This window comes from Mirounga leonina, unplaced genomic scaffold (genome assembly GCF_011800145.1).
Source record: "Mirounga leonina isolate KUSES-001 unplaced genomic scaffold, KU_Mleo_1.0 Mir_125, whole genome shotgun sequence".
In the NCBI taxonomy this organism is placed as follows: domain Eukaryota; kingdom Metazoa; phylum Chordata; class Mammalia; order Carnivora; family Phocidae; genus Mirounga; species Mirounga leonina.
The window spans coordinates 65,704,816-65,732,489 of record NW_023270305.1 but is presented as its reverse complement, the minus strand read 5'-3'; the positions used below and the strand labels follow the sequence as shown (position 1 = coordinate 65,732,489).

At 45.1% G+C, this 27,674-nt stretch overlaps 1 protein-coding gene across 2 annotated transcripts in view; it reads left to right on the top strand.

Annotated features, from left to right (window-relative positions):
• PRKCE (protein kinase C epsilon) overlaps nucleotides 1-27,674 on the top strand; it is a 488,826-nt gene that overhangs the window by 287,068 nt on the left and 174,084 nt on the right. For both annotated transcript variants that reach the window (XM_035001641.1, XM_035001640.1), the window contains one exon: nucleotides 25,361-25,520. In XM_035001641.1, coding sequence (XP_034857532.1) covers nucleotides 25,361-25,520 — 160 coding nt within the window. The remainder of the gene's footprint in view (nucleotides 1-25,360; nucleotides 25,521-27,674) is intronic.

Below are 27,674 nucleotides of genomic sequence, written 5' to 3'. Positions count from 1 at the left end.
AACAGTTAATCTATAATTTGCATCGGTTGTAAAGCCGTGCAGTGCAAGACAATCACTTATGAGTGCTCACGGGCCCCATCTCCAAACTCGGGGCACTGAAGTTGAGTCCTTGTTGTAGGTTAGCATGGCACATTCAAAACAAACGCTGTCTGGCATATGAACACACAGAACCTTTAAAAATGTCAGGGATGGGGCACCTGGGTGGCTCAGTCGGTTAAGCGTCTGCCTTCGGCTCAGGTCATGATCTCAGGGTCCTGGGATCGAGCCCCACATCAGGCTCCTTGCTCAGCGGGAAGCCTGCCTCTCCCTCCACCTGCTGCTCCCCCTGCTTGTGTTCTCTTTCTCTCTCTCTCTGACAAATAAATAAAATCTTTAAAAAAAAAGTCAGGAATATTTCAAACAGATGAAAAAGCAATCGAATTACCCCTAGTTAGCAAATATAAAAATTTAACATCCTGGCTTTGTTAAAGAAAGAGAACCTCAGATAGAGTTGAAGTCCCCTGAACGAGGGATTTCCGCTCTTCCTCTCCCCCCAGAGGTGACCACTGGGCTGGAGTTGGTATTTAACTCATTTCATAATGTTTGTTGTTATTATTATTGTTATTTTTTTTTTACAAATGTGTGTCTGTTCCTAATGTTTTGTGAATTTGATTTTATATAAATAGTATGATAATCATACATATTCTTTTGTAATTTGCTTTTTATTTTTAAATTTTATTTTATTATGTTAAACACCATACATTACATCATTAGTTTTTGATGTAGTGTTCCATGATTCATTGCTTGCGTACAACACCCAGTGCTCCACTCAGTACGTGTCCTCTTTAATACCCATCACCAGGCTGACCCATCCCCCCACCCCCCTCCCCTCTGGAACCCTCAGCTTGTTTCTCAGAGTCCCTAGTCTCTCATGGTTCGTCTCCCCCTCCGATTCCCCCCCCCCTTCATTTTTCCCTTCCTGCTATCTTCTTTTTTTTTTTTTAACATATAATGTATTATTTGTTTCAGAGGTACAGATCTGTGTTTCATCAGTCTTACACAATTCACAGTGCTTTTTTTAAGGGAACGTTATGTTTCCACATTGTGTACATGGTGTTATAGGACGTCCAGTGCATCGTTTTAACTAAATGATCTTCCTTGTATGACAATATCACAGTTTTAATCCATTTACTTGGTGGGCCTTTAAGTTGGTTTTCGTTTTTTGCTGCCACAGACTATTTCAGTGAGCATCTTTGTGTGTCGCTCTGGGTATATTACAGCATATAGTATATGCAGTCGATAGAACAGCTAGGTTGTAGGATTGCACATCATCAGCTTAATTATAACTCAGTTATATGGTCTTCAACATAGTTGTAGTCATCTACACCCCTACTGGCAGGAAGTAAGAGTTTATTTCTTTACACTCTCACCAATATCTAGTAACGCCAGATTTTAATTTTTGCCAACCAGCGAGTATAATGTGGCATGCCATTATTATTTTAATCTGTATTTCTCTGAGTAATGAGGTGGAGAATCCTGCTAGGGTTTTTGGCTGACTGTATGTCCCCTAAAAAGAAACTATTCATATCCTTGGCTTATTTTTCTTCTTGATAGTCAGTCGTTGTCTTATTAATGATAGGGGTTTTTGATATAAAGTGGACTACCAAATCCGAGTCTGTTATGTGTTGCAAATATCTTCCCACAGTGTCTGTGACTTGTCATTATAATTTATTTATGGTGCCTTCTGTGCAGTTTCACATTTTAATATGATTATATTTGGTGTGTGCTGTTTGCATTCTGTTTTAATAAATCCTTCCCTGTCTAAATGACAGAGGTAGTTTCCTACTTAATTTTAAATATAAGTTTCAGTGTTTTGCTTTTTACACTTGGGTCTAAATCAATTTTCCCCAAGCTTAACAACCTGTGGACCTAGGATCGTGCTGTGATCAGTCCATATTCTTATCCGTTGATCCTCCTGTTTCAGATCACTGTTCTATTCTTGTGGGCTGTCTGTCCATCCCTGAGCCCATATGCATTGTTCTAATCACTTTATCTGTGAAACAAATCTCGATGTCTGATAAAGCACGCTCTTTCTTTATTCTTACTTGTTAACTTTATTGCTGTTGCTATTTTTGGCCATTTTTCTTTGAATTTTAGAATCAACTTCTCAAATTCTGTGAAAAACCTACTGGGATTTAAATTGGAAATGCATTGATTTTTTTTTCGAATTATTGATTTTTTTAAAAAGGCTATAGATCTGTTTGCGTTTTTAAATTTCTTCCTGAGTTAAAATTTTTTCTATGAAGTGAAACATTTGCCTAAAATAAATACTTAGAAATATGTCCCTAATTGGCATCCTGGGGAACAATAACAAAGGTTGTTTTCCACGAAATGAATTTTTGACCAAAGCCTGAGGCTATCTTCAGCTTAGTATTTTGTAGCTTTTTTTTGCCTTTCATAAAATCAATATATTTATCAAAATGTAATGCTGAGTTCTAATAGTAGGTATAAAAACATACCACTGCTTTCTAGATCAGGTAATTTATTACCCAGTAATGGACATCAACCAATTTTGGCCTTTAGATGAGTGCATTTGATTTTCTGACTGAAAGGTTTATCTTGAAATTTGCGGGCAGAATTAAGTTACGCTCACAGAGTTCATTTTTTCTGTTTCTCACTCTCTGATTTTGAGGGTCGCTCATAAAGATGTCACAGCACATTTGCATGGGTAGCTCCGGCTGGGTGAGGAGAAAATAAATAGCTTTCAAGGTCATCACCAGGGTTTATTCCTGACGCCCTAAGTCAAGTGTCGAATAAGAAATGCAGTAAAGAAGATTCCCACAGGCACACGGAGAGCAGAGAGAGATGGTACCTCGGGGAGGCTGCCCAGCCTCTGCGGTTCGTGCTCCTGGTGGCTCACGGGGAGAGCTGTTTGGGGACGAGAAGTAGCAGTTGGCAAGCGAGTGGGACGACCAGTGTTCCTTGAGCACCTCTGAGATCTTGGCTCCCCTCAGTAAATGTCTTCAGACTTGCCAGCATCAGTTCTTTGGCCTATCTTTGCCCACTGGGAGGCCCCCGATTTTCTGCCTGGGCCCCTGTTCGCTTGGCCACCCTGACCAAAGGCCCCAAACGGTGTCCTTCCATTTCCCCTGGCGTTGTCTTTCCCTGGCCAGGATTGTGAAGAATTTCAACCCTTTCCAGAGCTTACTCCTTACCCAGTGACAGGTGATCCCTCTGAGCCAGAGTTCTTCAGACACGGTGGTGCCGTCTGGTGCTGTGCTGGCCGCACCGGATTTCCTGGGGAGCCTCACCCGATAGGACTGGGTCCTGGTTCAAGGGTGTGGCTGCACCAGCTTCCCACATACCGATCAGCAGCCAGGTGTACTGGTCATGGAGGGAACGGCTTCACGTAGACTGTTAAGTACTGTTGCCATCCCCAGCCATCTCTGCGATGTGCCCTTCTACCTTGCAAGGCGTTGGGCTTCCATAACTCCCCCTTAACCCTGACTTCCTCACTGAAACTAGGTGATATTTACGTGTACCTGATCTCCACCCAGGAGCCAAGCCTCCTCTGGGTCCTGCAGGATAACTCTTTTGTCATGGGACCACACTTTGATGTTAACCACAAGATTTGTGCTTTGTTGTCCTTAAGTTTAAAGGTCCTGCTGTCACCAGGGTGAGGCTGAACCATGCAGCCTCTCACACATCAGGGGCCACAGCGGACCGAATGCAGCCCTGTGCTGGGGACAGAGGTAGCAGAGGCAATCACACACGGTGGGCTTGGTTCTCCCACCTCTCATTCTCCGAGTTTACGTCAAGCTGGATCAAAGCACTTATAGAATGGTTGTAGGGCTGTAAAATTTGACAACCTCAGATGACCCAGACGGTCCAAGGAACCCTAAATCTTAGGAGGCCAGAGCTGGAAAGGACTTCAGAAATCACCTAGCCCAATATTCCCATCACACAGATAAACACACTGAAGCCCAGAAAAGGAAAGGGACTCCCGCAAGGGCACACAATAAGGCAGTGGTAAACAGAAGAACCTAGGCCCCCAACTCAGTGATTATGCTCATTTCATCACACCATGCAGCATCTAGGCCTTGCGAAAGCTAACACTGTTCTGTGTATGTAAGTGGCTCAACCACAGAAGCATACTGAAGTTTAAACCAGTGAAACATCCCTCCTCTTGCTGAAAGTATTCTAAAGGAGCGTGAACTATAGCAGAATTTATTATAACATATCCAGGACCCCCCCTTGTTAAGGGTTCAAATTAAGGGAACATAAAAAACCTGTGTTTTACATTTAAATTGCTATGTTAAAATTTAGATTTACCAAAGTTGAAGTAAGGTATAATTATTAGCATTACCAAAAAATTAAGTCACTCTTCAAAAGCACTCACCCCAGGGCTCCTTTACACAATATTTAATGTACATCTAAAATTGGGTTTGACTGATGGGAATTCCACCGACATACAGCTTTCCAGGAACACAACTTAATTGTACGAAAAGAAAGAATCCTAAGAGTGCTTTAAGTCATGCCACACAACACACAAGTTCTATTAGACAGTTTCTACTCTCAAGGAGCTTATAAACTAACAAAACACAAAAACACAGTAGCCAAATAAAACTATAGATTATAGTATGGGGTAGGCTGAGTTCCCCCCAAAAGCTAATTTCATGGACAGGAAGTTCAAGCCAGCTACCTTTTTTTGGCATTACCGAGTGGTGGTTGAGATAACAAAATTCTCAAATAGTTGATAGCTCTGAAATAACCCTCCACCAGTTGTCCTCAAGCTTGAGCGGCTGCATTAGATTATCTGGAAAGACTCCACTCTGAGGCTCCTTACTCTTCCCTGTTACCAGGGGACCCAGGCTAATGTCCATTTAAACAATCAGGTGACCCTGATGGGACATACCTGGAGAATTTCAGGTCCAGAAGGGACTTGCAAATTCACGGCTGTCCATCCATGTAATTTTGGGGAAGCTGAGACAAGGCAAGCAAAACTTATGTAGGGGTCACATCTGATTAGTGTCAGGGCCAAGACTTTATCCTCCATTAGTGGATTCCCAATCAAGGGCGCTTTTCATACACTTTTTAATTAGGATAGAACATCGTCTCCCTTCCTCTTCCCTCCCTCCCTCCCTCCCTCCCTCCCTCCCGCTCCCCTGAATACCAATTCCCATTCCTTCTTCTCCCTTATCCTTGGACTACTTCCCCTGGAATACCCAAGTCTGTGTCATGCCCCCAAAACATGGAACCCAAACATTTGTTCAGTTGCATGGGCAGCTGCTGAGTCAGAAGCCACTGGCTTGGTCAATGCCACTGTCCCTCCAGTTCCTCTCCTGGTTTTTCATTGCACTACCACCCACCCTTTCCACCAGTGCTTCTCAAACTGGCTGCACATTCGAATCCCCTGGCGAGCTTTAAAGAAATAGCGTGCCAAGTTTTCTCCCCCAGAAATGGTGATTCAGTCGTCTGGGTGGGCCCCAGGCACTGGCATATTTCGGTGCTCTCCAAGTGAGTCTAATGTGCAGCCAGGGTTGCGAGCTAATGTCATGCAATATTAGTTCTAATTATTTTTGTACCTGCTAAACCTAATTTACCAGTTGATGTGGGCGAAGCACTGCGGGGATTGAGCTTTCAGGAAGGTGAATGGATTCACAAAAGCTGTACGTTTTCCTAAGGCAGAGAGAGAAGCCTTACTGCCCTCCCCTGCAGTCTTATCTACCGCCTGTGTATTTTTTTTTTTTAAGATTTTATTTATTTATTTGACAGAGACACGGCGAGAGAGGGAACACAAGCAGGGGGAGTGGGAGAGGGAGAAGCAGGCTTCCTGCGGAGCAGGGAGCCTGATGTGGAGCTCTATCCCAGGACCCTGGGACCTGAGCGGAAGGCAGACGCTTAACGACTGAGCCACCCAGGCGCCCCCCGCCTGTGCCTATTAAAGAGAAATGAAGGAGACATATTTAAATGACATTTTTTATAGCTCCTTTGGTTTTTGAAATAAAACAAATCTCCTGGCTGTGGAAATGCTCTCATCATTAGCTGAAGGACGGGGTAAGTGAGAACACAGGCCTCCTTTGGGCCAAGAAGCTCCGATCTGATTCACCGGAAGTTCCCAATTTTGGCTCCAGGTTAAAAGCACCTGGGAAGCTTTAAAAACTTCCCCCAAGGGTGTTCCCCCAGCCATTTCAATGGAACCTCTGAGGGTGGGGTAAGGCTTCTATGTATTTTAAAGCTCCCTTTTTGTCACAGGGAGAAAGGCTCTAGGATCTCTTACTGGGAGAAGATCTGAAGCAGCTAACCATAAACCAGGGCTTCTCAGCTTCCAAAGCAGGGACCCCAAATGCCCACAGGAGAAAGGAGCTGAGGCAGGGAGGGCGGGATGTCCAGCCCCCATGCTCTTCCCTGGGGCGAAGTGCCATCCGACAGTCCCCCTCGCAGAGCTGGGCTCACTTCTCCACATAGCAGGTGCTCCGGAATGCCTGAGAATTCGAGGTTCTCCTGTTAAGAGGTGTTCTTCTCCCTGTCCCTGACTCAGCCAAGATCACCGATCCCCTCACTGCCAGTCTCTTTCCCTAGCACTTGTCCCCTGCTCACTGAGACGCTCCTAGAAGCTGGTTTCTGAGATTTGAGATGCTGTGCACCAGGCATGCTCAGGAGCAATGCCCCCGGGGGTCTCCCTCGCTGGGGCTGTGGGGGCTGCTGTTAGGAGTTGATCCAGGGGACCATAGGTGTCTGGGCAGCCAGCAGTCCTTGCAGTGCACTGGTTGGCCCAGGGGCAGGAGCATCACCTGGGAGCTTGTTAGAAATGCAGACTGTCAGGCTCCACCCCAGGCCTCCCCAAGGAAGTTGCCTGGGGCCCAGCCGCCTGTGCTTTACCAAGCCTCCAGGGATTCTGGGTGGTTTTATGTTATATTCACTGGTCGAGTAGCATTCTTGTGTCTATTGTACTTTGTCTACCTGGAGATAATACCTAAAGTCACAGCTGGAGTTATTCCTAGAAACACTGGCCTTTGGTTTAGACAAGACCCCTTCAACTTTCCAAGCCTTTTTAAGGCTCACCTCCCACTTTGAAGGGGCCTTGGGGTGTACAGGCTCTTTGTGCTGCCCCTGGGATTCCCAAAATGGTTCCCAACTCATTCACATACATGTCTCTATGATATTATTGGAGGGGGTCCGTGTATCCAAACCAAAGGAGGATTGATAGTTTCCTTATCACTAAAATGTCAACAGAGTCCAGAGTTCATACTGGTTAGAAAATTTCTGAAGAAACAACAATTTCCTTGCAATCAAATAATTCCTTATCACTACTGCACTTTCTATTTATACTTTACCGTAGAATAACCAAAGAGCAAATAATGAAATGTAACATGAGACCCAGAATATGATGGCAGTAACCCAGCATGATATTCGTGCATTGCTGTTCTGCTGGATTAAAAAGACTAATTAAATTGGCCTATCTAATTTAAACATAAGCATGCATGAAAATAGGAAACATCCATAGAGGGTGCATATGAACTCAAGATGCTTAGTCAAGGACTTCTAAAGGAAAAAAAGAAATGTGTAGAATTTTTTTTTTTTTAAAGAAAATAACCCAACCCTCATTTGTATGTGCTATCATGAAAAGAATCTAATACATGGAAACAATCAAAAGATGCATTTTCTTGCCGCACGATTTTGGGTCATTTAGGGATTGTGAAATTCTTTACAGAGACTGGGATGGATTTTATTTTGTGAAAAGACATTTTAATCACCTTGTATGTGAGGAAGAAATTCACAAATATTTTATGATATAAGCAGATGAATTGCCCTGTGTTTAATACCACATTAATTAATTCTCTTACTATTGTCCATACTTTGGTATTTCATTAAATTAATGACGGTTGGAACCAAGCAATGGTGGGTGTGTTAGAGGTGAGGTTGGGGAGAAGGACACACAGGAAATTTTAAGGGCTGCTTCTCTTCCTGAAGTAAGCAGCTGAGGAGCTGAGGAGACAATTATGAACACCACGTCAAACCATCAGAAAGTGTATAATTAAATGTTTAGTGAATGGATATCAAATTGAATAGCTATGGTAGTTCAGAGAAGAGGAGATCTCAGTGGACTGCTCTGGTAAAGAAAGGTTTTGTGGAGGGCGCCTGGGTGGCTCAGTTGGTTAAGCGACTGCCTTCGGCTCAGGTCATGATCCTGGAGTCCCTGGATCGAGTCCCGCATCGGGCTCCCTGCTCTGCAGGGAGCCTGCTTCTGCCTCTGACCCTCCCCCCTCTCATATGCTCTCTCTCTCGTTCTCTCTGTTCAAAAAAAAAAAAAAAAAAAAAATCTTTAAAAAAAAAAAAAAAAGAAAGGTTTTGTGGAATATTTAGATCTTAAAGGATGGGAAAGCTTTAGACTGGGAGAGGAGAGAAGGAACCCTGTCCTGGGAAGGAGGACTGACTTGACTAGAAGATCACGGAGGGAGGAAAAATGTGACTTCTGTGAAGGGCAGTCAGGATGGACCTTGTTAGGCTGGTGAGAGCAGGAGAAGAACAAACGTTTTCAGGTTCAAGGTGGAACCAGACAGCGGAGGGGACCTGCTTCGTGCCAGGTACCCCACCTCTCTCTGGACTAGAGTCTACAACGTCTCCTGCCCACCTGAGTTCTCAGTTGGCGGGCTTTTTTAAATGCTTTAGGCAGATGTTCATTCTAAACTGTCCTCAAGGTGGTTCTTTGTATCTCTAGTGACTCTTGACACAGGGCTAAGGATATGGTAGGTCCTCCCTAATCACTTAAAAAAAAAAAATTTTTTTTTAAGGTAATATTTATAGACCGTAGAATTCACCCATTTTAACATACATTTCTGCCATTTTTGACAAATACATGCATTCCTGTAACCACTGCCATGATCAAAATATGGAATAGCTCCATCACCCCCAAATTCTCCCATTATCTTTCTCATAGTGTACCATAGTAAAGTTGTTTGATGCGCAGGGTTGGGTGGGGGAGGCAGTGGGGAGCAACCACTGATCCTTTTTCAGTGCCTACAGTTTTGTCTTTTCCAGCACATCATTTGGATGGAATCATACACTATGTAGCCTTGTGCATTTGGCTTTTTTTTTTTTTTTCCCACTTAACATGGTGCATTTGAGCGTCCTCTGTGTTGCTGATTGTATATACTGATGTGTTCCTCCTTGGTGCTGAGTAGAATTCCATTGTGTGGGTGTCCCACCAATTTGTTTATCCCTCCCCCAGATGAGGGACCTTTGGATTGTGTCCAGTGTTTGACAGTTACCAATAAAGTTGCTAGAGATATTCACATATAGATTTTTGCATGACTATCACTTTTTATTTGAGTAAATACCTGGAAATGGGATTGCTAGATTGTGTGTGGTGAGTGTGTGTTTGATTTCATAAGAAACTGTGAACTGTTTCCCAAAGTAGTGAAACCACTTTGTTTTCCCACCAGCAGTGTACGAAAATTGTACTTTTCATCATTAGTACTTGGAATTTTCAAGTTTTATTTTATCATTATTTTAACATTAGTCATTCTAACAGGCATGTAGCGCTTTCAGTGTGGTTTTCATTTTCATCTTCCTAAAACTAATGTTTGGCATCTTTTTGTGTGTTTAATTGCCATCCATTTATCTTTTTTGGTTTGGTGCCTTTCAAATCTTAGGTTATTTTTTTATTGGGCTATTTCCTTATTATCAAGTTTTGAGAGTTCTTTATATATTCTAGCCTAAGCGCTTTCCCATATATGCAATTTGCAATTATTTTTTTCCAGGTTGGGGACTTGCCTTTTTATTCTCTTAACAATGTCTTTTGAGCAGCCGATGTTACTAATTTCGATGAAGTTCAATTTATCAGTCTTCAATGAATTGTGCTTTTGGTGTCTTATCTAGTATTTACCTAACCCCAAGCTCTCAAAGATTTTTTCCTCTATTTTCCTCCAGATGTTTAATAGTTTTTACATTTTTGCCTACCCTCTATTTGGGGTTTGTTTTCGTATGAGGTGCAAGGTACGGATCTGTGTTTATTTTTGCATATGGATATCCAATTGTTCAAGCAGCACTGTTTGTTGAAAAAGACTACAGTTTCTCTACCTTTGTTGAAAATCAGTTGAACGTATATGTGTGTATTCCTCTCTGGACTCTGTTCTGTTCCCTTGTTCTGTTTGTCTATTTTTGGTTGCAATGGTGGGAGTGGTGGTTTTTCTAGCTTTCTACATTCTCAGCAGCGCCCTAACTACTTTTGAAAAAGTAAGTGTCGCGCTTTTAGGTGATTCAGATAAGGCGGCTACTGTGGTCTAGACAGTTCTCAAAATGTGGTCCCAGACCAGCTGCATTAGCATCACTTGTGAACTTGTTAGAAATGAAATTCTCAGGGCCTCCCTACACCTTTTGAATTAGAAACTCTGGGGATGGCATCTAGCTGTGTATGTTTCAAGAAGCCCTCCAAGGAATTCTGATGCATGCTGACCTTTGAGCAACACTTATTTTAGGGAGGCGAAGACTTCAGAATTTGGGTCATTTAGAAGGAAAGGATGGGATTATGTTAATGGGCTTAATCTAAGTTCTTCTGTGTTCTAATTCAGATTTGACTGGATACTGTGGCCATTGCCTATCTGAAAGAGTTTCTTTTTTCCCTTCCGGCCTTAAAAACATTTTTCTGAACTCCTGTGGCCATTACACTCCCAACAGGAAATGAGATTTCCCTTTAAGGAATGAGAGAGCATTTCTGCTATCTAGAAAGGTTTTCAAGCGAGGCATCAACTTCAGATAGAGCCAAGTCAGGGATCTAATGGGTGTACATTTCAGGTTCATAGGTTGACAACCAACGGGAAGTTCTTCTGGTCAATGAGCATCAAGTTTCAGGTCCTCCCCAGCCCGAAATCCACTGGGGCTTTCCTGACTGCAAATAAGGGGGGAGAATATTGTGCAAGCTTTTAAAAGGCCCCAAACTTCCCGACTGCAAGAGGAAGATTGTTGCCCTGTTCTTCCCCTGTTCCAGCAGCAGATGCAGGAAGAGCTGTCCTTTCAACAGCCAGGGAGGCCAGGGCAGCTCCAGAATAAAGGAAGGATGCCTTCTTCAACACTGCAAGCTTTTTTTTTTTTCCCTTAGGAAAATGGTTTAAAAGAGCAAAGGATAAAAAATAAAGTAAAAAGAGTACAGGATATAATGTTATATCTTCATTGTAGTTTTTCTACCTTAAACACACACACACGATTTTAACCTCTCACTTGTAATTTTCCAGTAATAGATTTGAACTGGGCCTGTGTTAACTGCTGTGTTTGGAGAAAAAGGGTAATTTTTATTTAAACAACTAAAAAAAAAAAAAACCCAGCAGGATTAAATTTCCATGTTTATAGCCTCAAGATTGAGGAGGGGACCGCCCTGGGGAAGAGAATAGATTTTGGCCAGGTGTTCCTGATGGACACAAGATGGCTTGGGTCAGGTTTGGGGAACACTTTGAACTGACACTTTCTTCCTTGCTTGGTTTGAGCAAATATAAACTTTTGTGGTGATTATATGTGTTCCTGCATCAGACCTCACATCACCTCCTGCTTTTCAAAATTCTGTATGACACAACTGAAATCAGTACAAATGGGCTGAAAGCGGGGGCTCTCATCTTTCTGTCACCCCTTTGTGCTCCCTGGAATGTGTATTGTGGTATGAGAGTGAGTTGTCTTTGCGAGTTTGCATTTTCTGTTACTTTGCGAGCAGTCTGGTTTCCAAAACAACATTCAGAACTTCTCATCAAACTCCATATTCACTTGAAAGAAACTGGCCTCTCTCTTTCCAATCTGCTAATAATCTTTCACATAGTTTTTTCATTTACAGCATTTGAGAAGGAAAGTTCATTAAAAAAAAAAAAAAAAACTATGAACCACCTGTTAGAGAAATATGAACAGCATGCTTGAATTTTCTTGTGTTTTTCCTAATTTCCGTATGAGATATAAAGCAGGGGTGGGGGGCGGGGATGTGCATTTCATGTTCTTTAACATGCGTAGTATGGAGGGGAAACCGTGAACTTCAGAGCCAGAGAGACCTGGTTACAAAATCAGTCTCTACCACTTAATAACCACATACCCTTGGGTGAGTCGCTTAGATTTTCTTAGCCCCTCATTTGTAGAGTGTAGATAATAATACCAATCCTGTAGGATCCTTTTGAGAAGTTATTGTGCAGTAAATGGTACCTATTATTGTTTTTTTAATTTATTTTTTAATTCAAGTATAATTATACAGTGTTATATTAGTTTCAAGTGTGCAATATAATGATTCAATAATTGTATACATTATGCAGTGCTCATCACAATGCTTAGATTTAAAAAAAAAAATGGATTTCATATTTTGCTTTAGATATGCCAAGCACCCAGCAGCCTTGGATATAAACTTTCCAAAATTTATCTCCTGACGCCACTCTGTTCAGGTCCTACCGCCGTTCATGCCCCACTTGACATCTCCCAGTAGGATTGGAAATTCACATACTAAACTCGTAAGGGCCCTTCCAGAGGACCTAAGTTTTAACCAGGTTGAAAGCCTCAAGGTTGAACGATAAAGCTTACACAGTACGGTTGAAAACCACAAGGACCATTTTGGTTTTTAGGACAGCAAGTAATCTCTCTGAATTCCTGGCTTCCCGGAGCCAGGTCTGAGAAATTCATTTTTACATAGGCTCTGGGACCCATGTGAGAGTGATCTGATATAATCTGTCCTGTTAGCATTTATTCTTCTCCCCTCTCTCTCCATCCGCAGGCTAAGTGTGTGACACAAAGTATAGACCCAGTACCTGGCACCTAGGAAAACACTTGGTAAATACTGATGGAGTGAATGAACAATTCTCACAAGTAAAAAAATATTCCTTCTGATGTTTACCCTACATCTCTCTTGCGTGGCTCATCTTTTACCTCTTGAATTAGGTATCCATTGGTGTGTAACAAATTACCACAAATATAGCAGCCTAAGGCAATAATGGACATGTGTTATCTCAGAGTTTCTAGGGGGCAGGATTCAGGAGCAGCTTTAGCTTGGATGGTTCTGGCCCATGGTCTCTCATGAGGTTGTATGGGATGTTAGCCAGGACTGTGTTTAGCTGAAGGCCCAGCTGAGGCTTGGAGGGTCCACTTCCACCATGGCTGACACACGTGGCTCACGAATCAGTGTGGACTGTGGGCAGGAGGCCTCAGTTTCCTACCGAATGGATCTGGCCATAGGGTTTCTTGGGTGTCCTGTTGACATGGCAGCTGGCTTTCCCCAGAGTGAGTGATCCAAGAGAGAACAAGGTGGGAACTGCAATGTCTTTCATGACCTAGCCTCAGAAGGCACACTCTGCAAAATCTTTTCCGGTACACAAGTCAGCAGGTCATCTCTGTTCACTGTAGGAGGGGGCTACACAATGGTGTGAATATCAGGAGGCAGGGATCACTGGGGTCCATCTTGGAGATTGGCTACAATACCTCTTATTCAGCCCTTTCTTATTTCTGCCAGAAACTGAAATTTCTTTTTACCTCTTTCTTCTAGATGCATTTCAGTTCTCTTCCATTAGGCATCTCATGACCTACTAAGGGATAGCCAGACTCCCGAGCATTGCAGAGATGTGGCAGAGATGTGCTTTGGCCAGGGGCAGTGCTAATCCATCACCAGAGGTTCTTGACTCTTAAAACTGTGTGATAGACCTTAACCTCAGCTTAACCCTTGCTGTAAGTTCTCAGCTCCTGCTAAGCCAAGACCCGTGGTATTCAGGGCCCAGATTTCCAGATGAGGAAAGTGCCACCTTCCATAAATATGCAACTCTTGGGCTGTCCTGACACAGGGATAGGATGGAAGCCATGTTTATAGGAGAAGTTGGATAATGTTGAACCATAACAACTTCTTCCCCAGCGCTCTGGTGACCAAGACTACATCCCTGCAAGAAGTTGCTGAGATTCACAGGCAGGGCCTGTGGCCAATATTTGCCTCTGGGCACAGATAACTGACTTGCTTGAGGAATTTGATCTTCAGTTGTACTTCATTAGCACTAAGACCTAAACTAAGTGGATCTCCCATCAGCATCTGTGGCCTCAAAATATTTTCTTATGTTCGATAAACTGGAAAAAAAGATTCCCCTCCCCCCACTTTTCCTCCTGGCAGTTTTGTTTTCTCTGTATGGGAGTTTAGATATGAGGCCCAAACCTCAGTGAATGTCTTTGTTGTTTTGCAGAGTTATTAGAAAATCATTTTTTTTCCCCCTCACAATAGTGACTCTTGTTTCCCCAACATTCCTATGTCACTAGGGGAGACAGCTCGGGGGAGGCAGGAGTTTCCAAGGCCCTAAGAAGCAGGAACTGGGAATTTATTAGTTTTCCTGGACTGCGGTGTCCCTTGGTTGGGGAAAGTTCCAGGAGCTGGGAGGTGGGCTTGGGACACACTGTGTACGTGTGTGTGTGTGTGAATGAGAGAAGGTGCGAGTACACACCTCGAAGGAACACGGGTTGGATTATGGATGTTTTTGATTAATAATAAAAAGCATTATTGCTTTTGACCTGTTCATCCCTCTCTCTCCATGTATGGAGTTTTGGTCACAGTCTCAACGGAACATAAAATTTGTAAGAACAAGTATAAGCAGGTTTTTATGAAGGCAGGGGAAACCATCTAACTTCTGCAAGAGCTAAGGCCATTCTAGCTGTCTCTGTAAAAAGACTTGGGGCTTGTTCACCTGTGTTAAGCTTCCTAAGGATGGTCCTTTCCCCCCCAGCACCACCCTGCCCTGGGGACGGGCCTCGCCCGGGCTCCTAGGAGGGAGGGTGGAAGGAAGATGAGCTCATTTCTTGGTCGGAATGATCCAAAGTACCGGGGAGGGTAGACTGTACTAACGACAAATCCGTCTACTTCCTGCGAAGGCATGAGCTTAATTTAGCCCATTATCAGCCTGGACTTTGTGACTTCACAGACCTCTTACTTCTTTTTATCTTCTTGCTCCAGCTCCTTTGTCTTACCATTCTTTCACCACCTTTTCTTGTCGCCTTTTCATCTTGTAGTTCCTGAACCTCTCCTCCTCTCCCCAAGTAATGTAATAGGACATACCCACCTGCCCAGCTTCATGGGTACCCTGCCCGGGACTCCAGATCACTCTGGGACAGGACGTGGCTTCTCCTGTGAACTCAAACTTTCTTAGTGAGTGCTGAAAACTGAAGAAGCAGCTGGGGGAAAGCAGAGGTAGTTCATTGTGGTACTTTTGGAAACGCTGCAGGCACCTTTGAGAAGCTCTGTGGAGCCCAGGATGAGGTCGCTAGGTGCCACTTGGGCACTAGAGCTTATGACTTGTAGCTCCCTATGCTTGAACCTTCCTGAGCTCTGGATGGCGTGGAAGGGCTCGTATCGACAGCACTGGATGGGTGTGAGCTTTTCCACAAATGACCCCGTAACATTTTTGGCTAGGGTCCCTGTGGCATTAGAAGGCTGGTTATATATTTGAAGGAGGGTTGCCAGCCTTCACTGGCACTGACCCTTTCCCACCCCTCCCCCACGACGACCAACGGCCAACTAGCACCTGGGCGTGGACAGAAGCCCTGTTGAGACTTCTGCCACTATTCTCCCACAGGCCTTTTTTTCATACGGGATTTTAGAAACAGGACCAGTGGACCACACCCAACCTCACGGACATGAGCTCCAGGAGGGCTCTGGTGCCCAGGAATGCAGGGACAGCTCCGTTTCCTGGGATCTGAATCACAGGACCGTCACTGGCCCCTGCGGGGACTCTCAGCCCATCCTTGGCTGGTGGCCCACTTGGCTGATTGCCCAGGCTAGAAATGTTCTTTGAGTTTCTAGCAGGTCTGCTGGGAGGGTTTTGGTCTGTGGTTTCCTCCTGGCAAGTAGTGACTTTTCCTGGGTACCAGAGGCATTCAGTCAAGTTCTGGTGTAACTCGAACATGTAATTTTGAATGGATGGAGGAGGGAGAGAGGGAATGAGTGAGTGAGTGAATGAATGAAGACAGAGGGGAAGGAGGTGAGCACATTTCCTGCTTCAGTGAAATCCCTGTTGCCCAGTGGTTGTCTGTGTTCACATGTGTGCTTTCCTTCAGAACATGGGCTTGGGGGCTTGCCCTCCCCTTTCTCCCTGGGCCCCTCCCTCAGTGACCACCATCCCACTGTCTGGCCATCACCATGTTTCCCCTCACTTTATACTCTGGGGCTCTCCCTATCTTAACAGCGTGTGATTCTTTCACGTGTTCTTCCTACAAAGCACGAAGTAGCTTCAGTTTTATTTTAGTAAGTGAACAGAGCCCTGGCTCTGCCATGAAGACAGAACAGCTCCTTCCGAAAGTGAAGAAGAGAAAGACGAAAACCGCTTCTAGTAAATTTGAGATGCTAATCTTGAAATGCCCCCAGTGCTCTTCTGACGAGATTCCACACAGAATAAAACATGCAGACAACTGCCAACCTCAGCCCTCAGCCCTCTCCGATCCCCCTTGTGTGACTCTCTGGGAAGGCGTAGACAGCACGGGGTCGTCTCTCTCGGGGAATTAATTGCTGTTTCCTCTTTCCTGTTTTGAACAGAAAGTTTCTTTATTGTGTGGGTACAGCATGTAGAACATATTCTTTGGCATCACATAAATATTTACTTCGTATTTAAAACTCATGTCATGAAGCATTTATTCCACTTGAAAATATTATAACCTATTTTCCTCATGGCGAAGAAAAATAAAAGGCATTGCTCCTTTGGTTTTTAGTACCTAGTTTTTGGGTTTTTTTTCTTTTTTTTTTTTTTTGGTTTGGTTTTCCTTCCACTTGTCTTGCATTTTTTTACCAGTAAGTCCATAAAATCAAGCCAGAGAATTATTGAGAGGGAAAATTAACTCCTCAGAGATGGAGTGGCAAAGGTTCTCATCTCGCTTCTGTTAGGAGCTCTCCCCAAGCCATAACCACCATTGTCTGGAATATCGTGGTTATTCTTTGCTTTGTTAGTGGAGACCTAGTCTGTCAGGACCAGAGAACAATAACTGAGAAGAGTGGTCATGGGCCATCCCTCGTGGTAGGGAGTCTGTGCCCAGAACGATGCCTGGCATCCAGTATCTACAGAGTAAACATTTTTAGATGGACAGTTTATTTTATACCCTTCAGAAATTTTCAATGTGTATTTTCGCTCATATGTTGTTTGAGTATATTTATCTTTTTCTCATTTTATATACATACAATACACACGTTTCTTAGTTTTCCTATTTATTTCTCGGTGGACTTAGCATATCTACTTTTTTAAAACGGCAGCATTAAATTCTATTCTGTGGGTGTATCATGAACTAATCGGTCCCCTTTAGCTTCCTTCTCCAAGTCTCTGGATGAGAGCAGAGGTGGATGTGTGAAGAGGTGGGTGGGCAGCAGTGGGAGTTGATTTCCATACAGTCGGGTACAGGTGGGACCCAGGCTGTTCCGCCATCCTTGGGAGGCAGGACCGGATGGGCCAGGGTGGGAGTTCCTGAACCGACATTGACTGTTTGTTAGCTGTATGACCTTCAACAAATCAGTTACTTAAGCTCTTGAAGGCTTGGTTTCTTTGTAAGTCGAGAATAATAACCACTTCGTGGTATCAGAGGATGTATGTGAGTTGCCTATATATCTCATGTATATGTAATAGTACCTCATGTATATGTAATAGTACCTCATGTATATGTAATAGTACCTCATGTATATGTAACAACACCTCATGGATATGTAATAGCTCCTCATGGATATGGAACAGCACCTCCTACATATACCTCATGTATATGTAATGGCACCTCATGTGTACAGAATAGTATTTCATGGATGTAAGGTGCTTAGAATGGTACCCAGCACATGGCAGGGGGCCCATAAATTGTAGCTGTTATTTTTCAGCTTCTGAATATCTCAGGTTTGACAGTTTCTTAGACAAAAAATACCAGGATGGTTGAACTGTTTTCTTCGTGTTGTGAAATTACCTGCCTTTGAGGACTGGCTTCATTCTTTGCTTGGATTCTAAGAAAAGCCTTCTGAGGAGGTCCCCAGCCTTTTCTCAAATCAGTTATGTTTCTTACTGTTTTGTTCTCGAACTGAGTCAGTATTCCTTGCCCAGTCCAATCTTCCTGGCAGCTTGCCAAGTCTGAAGATGGAGTCGTTTTTCTAAAGCCCCTAATGGATGGGGTGGGGAGAGAGAATGCTGACTCTCTTTTGCTCACAGGGACAGGTGTGGAACATCTGGAGGCAGCTGGGCCCCCACAGGGTGGGACGATTGGGGGTGTCATGCAGGGTTTGCAGGGCAGGGGGTGAGGCTGTTTCACTCCCCCCTCAGTAAGGAGGTGTCGTGTTGGCACCAGGAAGAAAGAGAAAGAAGCATACCAGTTTGGGGTTTAGGCTGAGCCGCTGCATTACCCTCTCTTGATAGATAGGAAAGCAGAAACCCAAAGAGATTGAATGCATTGGTCTAGAACATAAAGGAAGTTTTGGGCAAAGGCAACATTTGTCTGATCTCCTAGTACCTAGTTCAACCGTATTGGCAGAAAGAGGTCAAAAGAGGGAGGTCAGAAAAAATAAAGAAGACCCCACAGCATACTTGCTTGTGGAAAAATCCCTGCGTGCCCTGAACATCAAGGGGAGGTGACTGTCCTGTGGTGAGGAATGACAGTGGTACCCAGAGGCTGCCGGTCAGGCATATTGGTCAGCCTGGTCCGGGCTTTCTGGGTCCAGGGTCGATCCTTGGGTTTGGCCGTCCTTGCTACCTACATACCCTGGAAGGAAGTGCTGGGATGCAGGAGTTCATAAGCCGGGCCTGTTAGAAAGTCCCTGCCAGATATTCTTAAACTGAAAGATACCCTGAGAGTGTGGAGGTGAAGGATGTTTGTCGCCTCGTGTAGGAAATGGTGTTCCAGTCCTGGCAGGTCAGCTCCCTTTTTGTGCAAGAGGAGGTGAGGCGGGGTGAGGGAGGAGATGGCGGAGCAGGGAGACCCTCGATGATCAGACTGGCATAGGATTTAGTTTCCGCAGCTGCCTCTCCCTTTGTCTGCCGGAGTTCCTCTGGCTGAGACGCGGTGGTCTCAGCCCAGGGAAAAGGGGCCTGGTGAGGTTGCAGAGTCCTTAACTCCCAGATGTGGGCTCCTGCTGCTGCTTCCGCCACCTGCCTGCACCCGGGGTAGATTCTTCTGTGCCTCGGGCCGTAAGATACTCATTGTGTAGAAGCTCCCAGGAGTTTGAAGTCGATAGAGTAACGGAACCAAGCAGGCAACATGCCTGGAATGTTGTTAGAGGCTGAGGTAACAGAGGATCCCATAATTGCTCCAGAGGACATTTCTGTTTCACTTTATGCCTTGGCAAACTCTTGTCATTCTAGCTGACAAATCTTCATGTCCACAGAAAGTCTCACAAAAGTTATCCAGCTTTTAGTGGGTCCCTCCCTGACTTGAGGTCACTCCTTATGCTGCATGGCTGATGCACCCATAAAACAAAGGATCTGGAAAGGGCCCGATGGGCTCTCTGGGAGGAAAGCCAGCCTGAGTTTTGCGTCTGAGGCTGCCTCAAAAGAAGGGTTGCACCAGGTGGGCGTAGCGGGGGGCATCCAGTGACGGCAGTGAGCACCCTTCAGAGCGGGCGTAGGGGGGCCAGGTCGGGGTAGCTCTTCCCTCAGTCCAGAAGCACTGGCAGCTTCGAGCTGATGAAGTTTGTCCTGTCCCCCTTTCCACCGCAACACCTAGTGCCCTCCCCTTGTTCATGCCCAGTAGCCCTCCACCTTCCACAACACGAAGGACACTTAGGCACAGAGAACTGCTTTTAAAAGTCACTAAAGAGCATTAGAGAACATTGTTTTCAAATACTACAGACAGTACACAAACCCGTCATCCTAGTAGAGCATAATAATTCTTTTATGTTACCTTCAATCTGCAAGTATGTTTTACACAGGTTTGTGTTCTTGCGCATTCTGTTTTTACCGTATTATATCACATTTCTGTATGTGCCTACTTGGTCTTAACCCACCATTTTAAACTTGCTGTAGATGTAATATAATTTGTCAGACCATTCTCTTAATGTTAGACAGTCTGGTTACTTCTGTTTATTGGCCAAAATAAATAGCAATGTGGGTACATCTATAAGTATATAGCTATTAGTTTCTGTTTAATTATTGACTTAGAGTGAATCCCAAATTTAAAGGATGTGACTCTTTGGTGTTTGCTATTATTATAGTATTATTTCTGGAAATGTTACATCACATTGCACATGTATAATATGGATAATACCATTTTAAAACAAATTTGTTTATCAGGTATTAAATGGTAAGTCGGTGGTATGTCAAGACTGCTCTTTGCATTTTAAAAATTCCTAAAAGAGTGAATATTGTATAATTCCTATAAATTTTACATTCATGTTATTTACACAGTTATTTCTAGGGATCTTTTTTTTTTTTTAAAGATTTTATTTATTTATTTGAGAGAGAGAGAATGAGAGACAGAGAGCATGAGAGGGAGGAGGGTCAGAGGGAGAAGCAGACTCCCCGCCAAACAGGGAGCCCGATGCGGGACTCGATCCTGGGACTCCAGGATCATGACCTGAGCCGAAGGCAGTCGCTTAACCAACTGAGCCACCCAGGCCCTATTTCTAGGGATCTTGATGGATATATTTGGATTTGTTGATACTTAGACCTCTGTGGTATTCTTGCCATTTAATGTGAAACTAATGGGGAGGAATGAGACAAATCCAGGTTGTGGAACATTCCATAAGACAACATCCTCGACTCTTCATAAATGTATCATAAAAAGGAAACAAAGCTGTTCTAGATTGAGAAGGCTAAAGAGACATGGCAACTAAATGCAAAGCAGGAGGTCTAAGTAGCTTCTGAAAAAATTTAAAGCCACAATTATAAAGGGCATTTTGGGGACGGTTGGAGAAATTTAAATATGAACTATTAGATAATGTCAATGTTTAAGTTTCTTGACTCTGATAACTTTGGTTATGTAGGAGAATGGTTTTGTTCTTAGGAGATGAGGCTGATATATTTCAGGGTAAGGGTGTCACTGTGTTTGCAACCTTCAAATGGTTTAGTCAAACTATATATGTTTGTATCATGTTTTATATTACATATTAATAATTATAACGTGATCATGTTATAATATTAATTATATTGTAATTATACTGTTCATGATATAAATAAATGTAATATATTATTAGCCTATATAAGTATAGAAATTATAGAAATTATTTACAATGTATTTAATATATGCTATATTGGTTTTTATATCCACATCTATATACATTTATAAATTTATCTGTCCCATTCATACCACACACTCACATACACACATGCATGGGATGCATTACCCCATAGGAACTGCATTTTAATGGAGACCCTTGACAGCAGCAGAAAATGCTGAAGGGATCTGTTTCTGCTGGTGACTCCAGGCCCGGGCAGGGAGGTTCTGTGGGGCTGGGGAACCCTGGGGCGCCCCTCAAGATCTAGGCATGTGGGTGACAGGCACAAAGATGCTCTGGCTGGACCCTTTGCTCCCCTGTCCGGAGGAATGGGGGATGGGAGTATTTTCACCAACTAGGGACCCCATCCCCTTTCCCCTCTCCCCTGTCCTGCTGCTTGGCACATGGAGGGCAGGGAGGTTCCCATGGGGGGCATGAGGTTTACCTGTGTTTCCCTCTCCTGTAGCCTTCTGTTTCCCCACATCTTTGATGTCAAATCTCTCTTACAAGGGAGTGCACATGCGCTCTGGGGCAGGAATTACAGAACCTTTTGGGGAAGTTCAGTCAGATAATCAGACCCCACTTAAGGGGAGTTATTCTTGGCTCTCTAACCTGCTCCCAGGACCGCCCCCTCACCCCCCACAGGTGGTAAGCAGCTTCTCTCCAGGTGTGAGTACACACGACCGAGAGGTCTTTAAATGTCAGTTAAATTAACGGGTTTCTGTGTTAACATATTAAATCAAAGTAAATAGAGTTTAGACCTTCGATTTGGTTGCTGGTCACTTCTGTAAAAAGTTGAGAAATCAGGCCCTCAGGGACACCTGTAACCCCCGTTCCAGCAGGACTCTCTTGAGAAAACTAGATTGGACTCCTCAGCAGTTTCACTGAAAATGCAACTTCCCAGGATCAAATGACTAGTAAATTTGAGGGATTTATAAACCAAATTGCACCTTAAATGCATGAGGGGGCTGACTTACCGTTTAAATGTGACCCATGGTGAATCCGGTGAAGGCAGTTAGTTGAATGCCCATCCTCGGGCCTCAGCTGCCCAGGCCTGGGGATTGGGGTCTGGATTTTTGTAGATCAGGTTTGTAGCAAGGAAAGGCTACTGAATAGATTTATTTTTTAAATTACCGTATTTTTTCTGCTTCTAAAAATGATAGAATATTCTGGATATAGTGAAAAATGGGCAGCAGAAATGAAAGTCACCCATCATTGCACAAATGGGTGATGACGACCAGATTTCTGTGTGTGTGTGTGTGTGTGTGTACATGTCTCTGTATTAAACAGAGCTGGGATGTCCCCATGAGAATTTGGTCAGCTGGGCCTTGGTTCCTAGGTTGTGGAAAGGTGGGAGGTGGGCTTTCCATACTCCATCTCTTTCCATGTCAGAGACTTTTTGAAATAATAAGCACCCGTTCAAAGGACCCAGGTGGGCTGGGGGTGGGCGAAGAGAGGGGCGGCAGGCAGACACCCGTCTAGGTCGTCAGGGTCTGTGCTGGGGATCAGCAGCTCTGCCTGTCTGCTTGGAGGCTGCTTCCCCCTAAAACCCCTCACTGGGCATGTGCTCCCCATTCTTGCTTTTCTCCTCCTCGTTTTACGTCCCTCCACACCGACCCTGTCCGCACTGACAGACTGCCCTCGGATCCTACAGCTGCTGGGCTCACATAGGTGCCCTCCAGTGCAGGGAACCTTATTTCCAAAGAGGTCCAGGAGGAACGACATTCCTCCCCACCCCAAGACTGACACTGTCATGGAGGCATGTCAGGTGTGGGGGATGTTTGGGGGGCACTTTTATTTTAGCTCCAGTGCATTTTCAGCTGCACCATGTGGGCGACCTTCCAGGGTCTGCCCTAGTGCTGGGAACCAGGCCTGCCTTCCCTGCCCTCGGAGAAGCCAGAGACAGCTCAACTCTTGCATCTGAGAGCCCCTCAGATGAGCACTTTGGGACCTTGCTGTCGGGAGAGTGGGCTGTCCCCCAGAGCAGCGGGTGGACCATGTTAGCGGTGACTTCTCCTCTGCTCTCTGGGTTAGAAGCTGGGCCCCACCGCTTAGTAGCTGTGTTAACAGAAACACGTTATATAAACTCTCTATTCCTCAATTTGCATACCTGTGAAGTGGGGATACGATCAGTACCCTTTAAGAAGGGCAGCTGTACTACTGGGTATTTACCCCAAAGATACAAAAGTAGGGATCTGAAGGGGTACTTGCGCCCCGATGTTTATAGCAGCAATGTCCACAATAGCCAAACTGTGGAAAGAGCCAAAATGTCCATCGACAGATGAATGGATAAGGAAGATGTGGTGTATATATACAATGGAATATTATGCAGCCATCAAAAGGAATGAGATCTTGCCATTTGCAATGACGTGGATGGAACTGGAGGGTGTTATGCTGAGTGAAATAAGTCAATCAGAGAAAGACATCTATCATATGACCTCACTGATATGAGGAATTCTTAATCTCAGGAAATAAACTGAGGGTTGCTGGAGTGGGGGGTGGGGTGGGAGGGATGGGGTGTCTGGGTGATAGACATTGGGGAGGGTATGTGCTATGGTGAGCGCTATGAATTGTGCAAGACTGTTGAATCACAGATCTGTACCTCTGAAACAAATACTGCAATATATGTTAAGAAAAAAAAAGATAGCAGGAGGGGAAGAATGAAGGGGGTGGAAATCGGAGTGGGAGACGAACCATGAGAGACGATGGACTCTGAAAAACAAACTGAGGGTTCTGGGGGGGGATGGGAGTATGGGTTAGCCTGGTGATGGGTATTAAAGAGGGCACGTTCTGCATGGAGCCCTGGGTGTTATGCAGAAACAATGAATCATGGAACACTTCATCTAAAACTAATGATGTAATGTATGGTGAGTAACATAACAATATAAAAAAAAGAAGAAGAAGGGCGGCTGTAAGGATTCTGTGAGCACCTGCCGCAGAGTGAGCCCTCAGTAAGCGTTAGCTGTGAATCTCATTGTATTAGTCTGCTTGGGCTGCCGTAACAAAATACCGCAGACAGAGTGGCTGCAGCAGCGGAAATTTCTCTCTCCTAGTTCTGGAGGCTGAAAGTCTGAGATCAAGGTGCCAGCACGGTTAGGTGAGGGCTCCCTTCCTGCCTTGTAGATGCCCACCTTCTCTCTCTGTCCTCGTAAGATAGTGAGCTCGGGTCACTTCCTCTTTTCATAAGAGCACTAACCCCATCCTGGGAACCCCACTGTCACGACTGTCACATTGGTAGGTAGCGCATCACCTTGTGAATGGCGGGGGGGGGACACACAAACATTCAGACCATAACAATCATCATTATCATTTTTTTTTTAAGATTTTATTTATTTATTTATTTGAGACAGAGAGAATGAGAGAGAGAGAGAGCACATGAGAGGAGGGAGGGTCAGAGGCAGAAGCAGGCTCCCTGCCGAGCAGGGAGCCCGATGCGGGACTCGATCCAGGGACTCCAGGATCATGACCTGAGCCGAAGGCAGTCGCTTAACCGACTGAGCCCCCCAGGCGCCCCATCATTATCATTTTTGTTGTCATTTATTAGTGCTCTTGCAGGGCTTTCTGAGGCTTGGGGCAACCTCTGATGTGGACTGAAGGAAGAAGTGAGGACAGTCCTTTTGTCTTCAGGGAGGTCTTATAGTCCATGGTGGTGGGTCTTGAGTCTTCTGGAAAACCGCTTTCAGTGTTAGGTTTCCCTCTCCTTTAGACCTTCGGGAAAAGGTTCCCGGTTGTCCTAGTCTGGAAAGGGGGAAGGAAGAAAAGTCCGGTTTCTCTGAGCCGGGCAGCTGGGTACAGACTCCACAGCGTCCTGCGGTGTCAGCACTATTTACCCCATTTCCAGAGGGCCAGGCCCTCAGAGGCTTCAAACAAGGACACACTGGCTGGCTAAGGCCACGCTCCTGAGAAGCTGCAATAAAATGTGAACCTTGAGCCTTTTGATCCCACACCCTTGCAATGTGCAGCCGGTACTGGGGGGAAAGGAGCAGCCACACCCGGAGCAGGACTGGGATCGGGATGAATTTGGGGGGTGCCACTGGTACGGGAAACGGCAGCCCGGTCTGGGCCTTCCTCCCTCACATGGTGCGAGTGGTGAGGCTCAGACCCCGGAGTCCCTCAGCCAAGGGATGCTGCCCCCACGCCGCTCCCACTCTAGGCGCTGAGAGTGGGGTAGGAGGTCTCTTCCCAGGTGCGCTAACTCAGACTGTTTTCTTCTCTGCTCTTGTCCTTCCCCAGCCCCTAAAGACAATGAAGAGCGCGTGTTCAGGGAGCGCATGCGGCCCAGGAAGCGGCAGGGGGCCGTCAGGCGCAGGGTCCACCAGGTCAACGGCCACAAGTTCATGGCCACCTACCTTCGGCAGCCCACCTACTGCTCCCACTGCAGAGATTTTATCTGGTAAGGCCCTCTCTCCCAGGAACCTCTAGCTAGGCCTTCCCTGAGGTGAGAAGTGGGGGAGGGGGTGTAGGAGAATAGAAACTTTATTTTTAAAGGGCTGTTGGGCTTTATTTCTTCTTTACTTGATTGCAGAAGACTTTTCTGGAAGGCTAAGTGAGTGTTTAGTGCCTGGAAGGTTTAAATGGAAAGAATGGTGACTTTATACATAGGATCATATCATATATCATGTTTAATGAGTTAATATTTTATAACCAACAGTAGTATATTCTGATGTTTTTTTTTTTTAAGAATCCTTATCTTTTAGAGACACAAGCTTAATTATTTAGAAATGAAATAATGTGATGTCTGGGATTTGTTTAAAAATGATCTGGAAGGGGGCGCCTTGGTGGCTCAGTTGTTGAGCTTCTGCCTTCGGCTCAGGTCATGATCTCAGGGTCCTGGGATCAAGCCCCGCATCGGACTCCCTGCTCAGCGGGAAGCCTGCTTCTCCCTCTCCCACTCCACCTGCTTGTGTTGCCTCTCTCGCTGTGTCTCTCTCTGTCAAATAAATAAATAAAATCTTTAAAAAAAAAAATGATCTGAAGGGAGGGTAGAGGGGCTAGGGATAGAGATGAAATAAGACCAGCCATGTATTAATCATTGTTAGAGCTGGGTGATAGGTCCCTTACCTTTATCTCCTTATTTTTGTATACATCTGAATTTTTCCATTATAAAGCTTAAAAAAATACTTGATTGCCAGTATCTGTAATTCAAAGCAGTTCCTAATAACTGTTAGAACGGTGGTGCTACTAGGATGCCCAGATTTCAGAGGAGTGAGAGAGCAGTCTTGGCTGGAGTGCTCAGGGAGGGCTTCCTGGAGGAGGTGGCATTTCTCCTTTCATGATGACTAGGATTTTGATAGGCAAAGACAGGTAGGTTGTAGGCCTTTTTGGGAGGTAGAGAAGGATAAGGAGCACTGGCCTTGGGTATCAGAGGAGGAATTTAAATGAATGCCTACCATGTGCCAGGTTCTTTCTTAGGCACTGAAAATATCTAATTAAATCATTCCAGTATCCTACAAGCTATGTATTTTTAAGCTATTCCACTAACAACAGTACTGAGACTCAGAAAGGAAAACAAGACTAGTGTGACGTCCTCCAGCTAGGAAGTGTCAGAGACCCAGTTCCACCCCTGGTGAGCCCAACTGAAAGCTTTTCCTGACCTCCCACCAGCCTTTCTGGCAACCTCTCTGAGCTCTTGAACTTTGCCGACACGCTTGGATCCTGTGGTGGAGAATGAGTGAGGCCAGTCTGCAGCATGAACCAAGCCAGGGACCATTTGAATTAGGGTTTGAATTGCCAAGGTGTCCAGGAGTGGCTTGTCTTGTCCTCGTGGTTTTCCACAACTAGTCACTGAGGTTGGCATGGGCATCTGAGGCGGTGCAGCTCAGAGCACCCTCAACCTGACGGAAGCAGACGGAATGCCCCTCTCCCACCACAGATACATCTCACCCCCAGGGGCTGCTTCCACTCTCTGACCTCCGTTTTCTGTATTTCCGTCATGAGTGGTGTGTTTGGAGGGAGTAGGTTGTGAAAGCTGAGATTTATGGATTCAGATCTCCTCTCAGCCCATGGAGAACACCACTGGGTTCTTGGCTTCCTGCGGCACACCCCCCCCCCCCGGTGACGTGTGGCTGCTCCCACTGGGCTGGAAATGGCAGATTGCCCCCTGGCCAGTTGGTGGTGGTGCTGACAGGGCCCAGGCCAGGTTGGTTGGATTGTTCTGTGTCCATGTTGACCCTAATCCTGCCCCAGGGGAGCCTACACCTGCCAGGGAAGGAATCTCTGCCATTGGCCTTGACCAAACAGTACATTGAACCCCTAGGCCTGGCCACAGGCTGACCTAGAGCCCTTGACTGCTTCAGGAATGCCCAGGGAATGTGCCTATAAGCAATAGCCCTCGTGCGTGATTGCTCACAAGGAAGGGCACATTCAACTAATCAAGACCCGCCTTGAGCAAGCAGTTTTTGTGGCTTTCCAGAACACTAATGGTCCCACTGGAACGGCTGTTGGTCTAGGAAACCAAGCCCTGACATTGACCAGGCCTTGTATCCATTCCAAGCACTGAGTCTACCCTCTGTTGTCTCTGAAGGAGACATTTTTTTTTTTTTTTAAG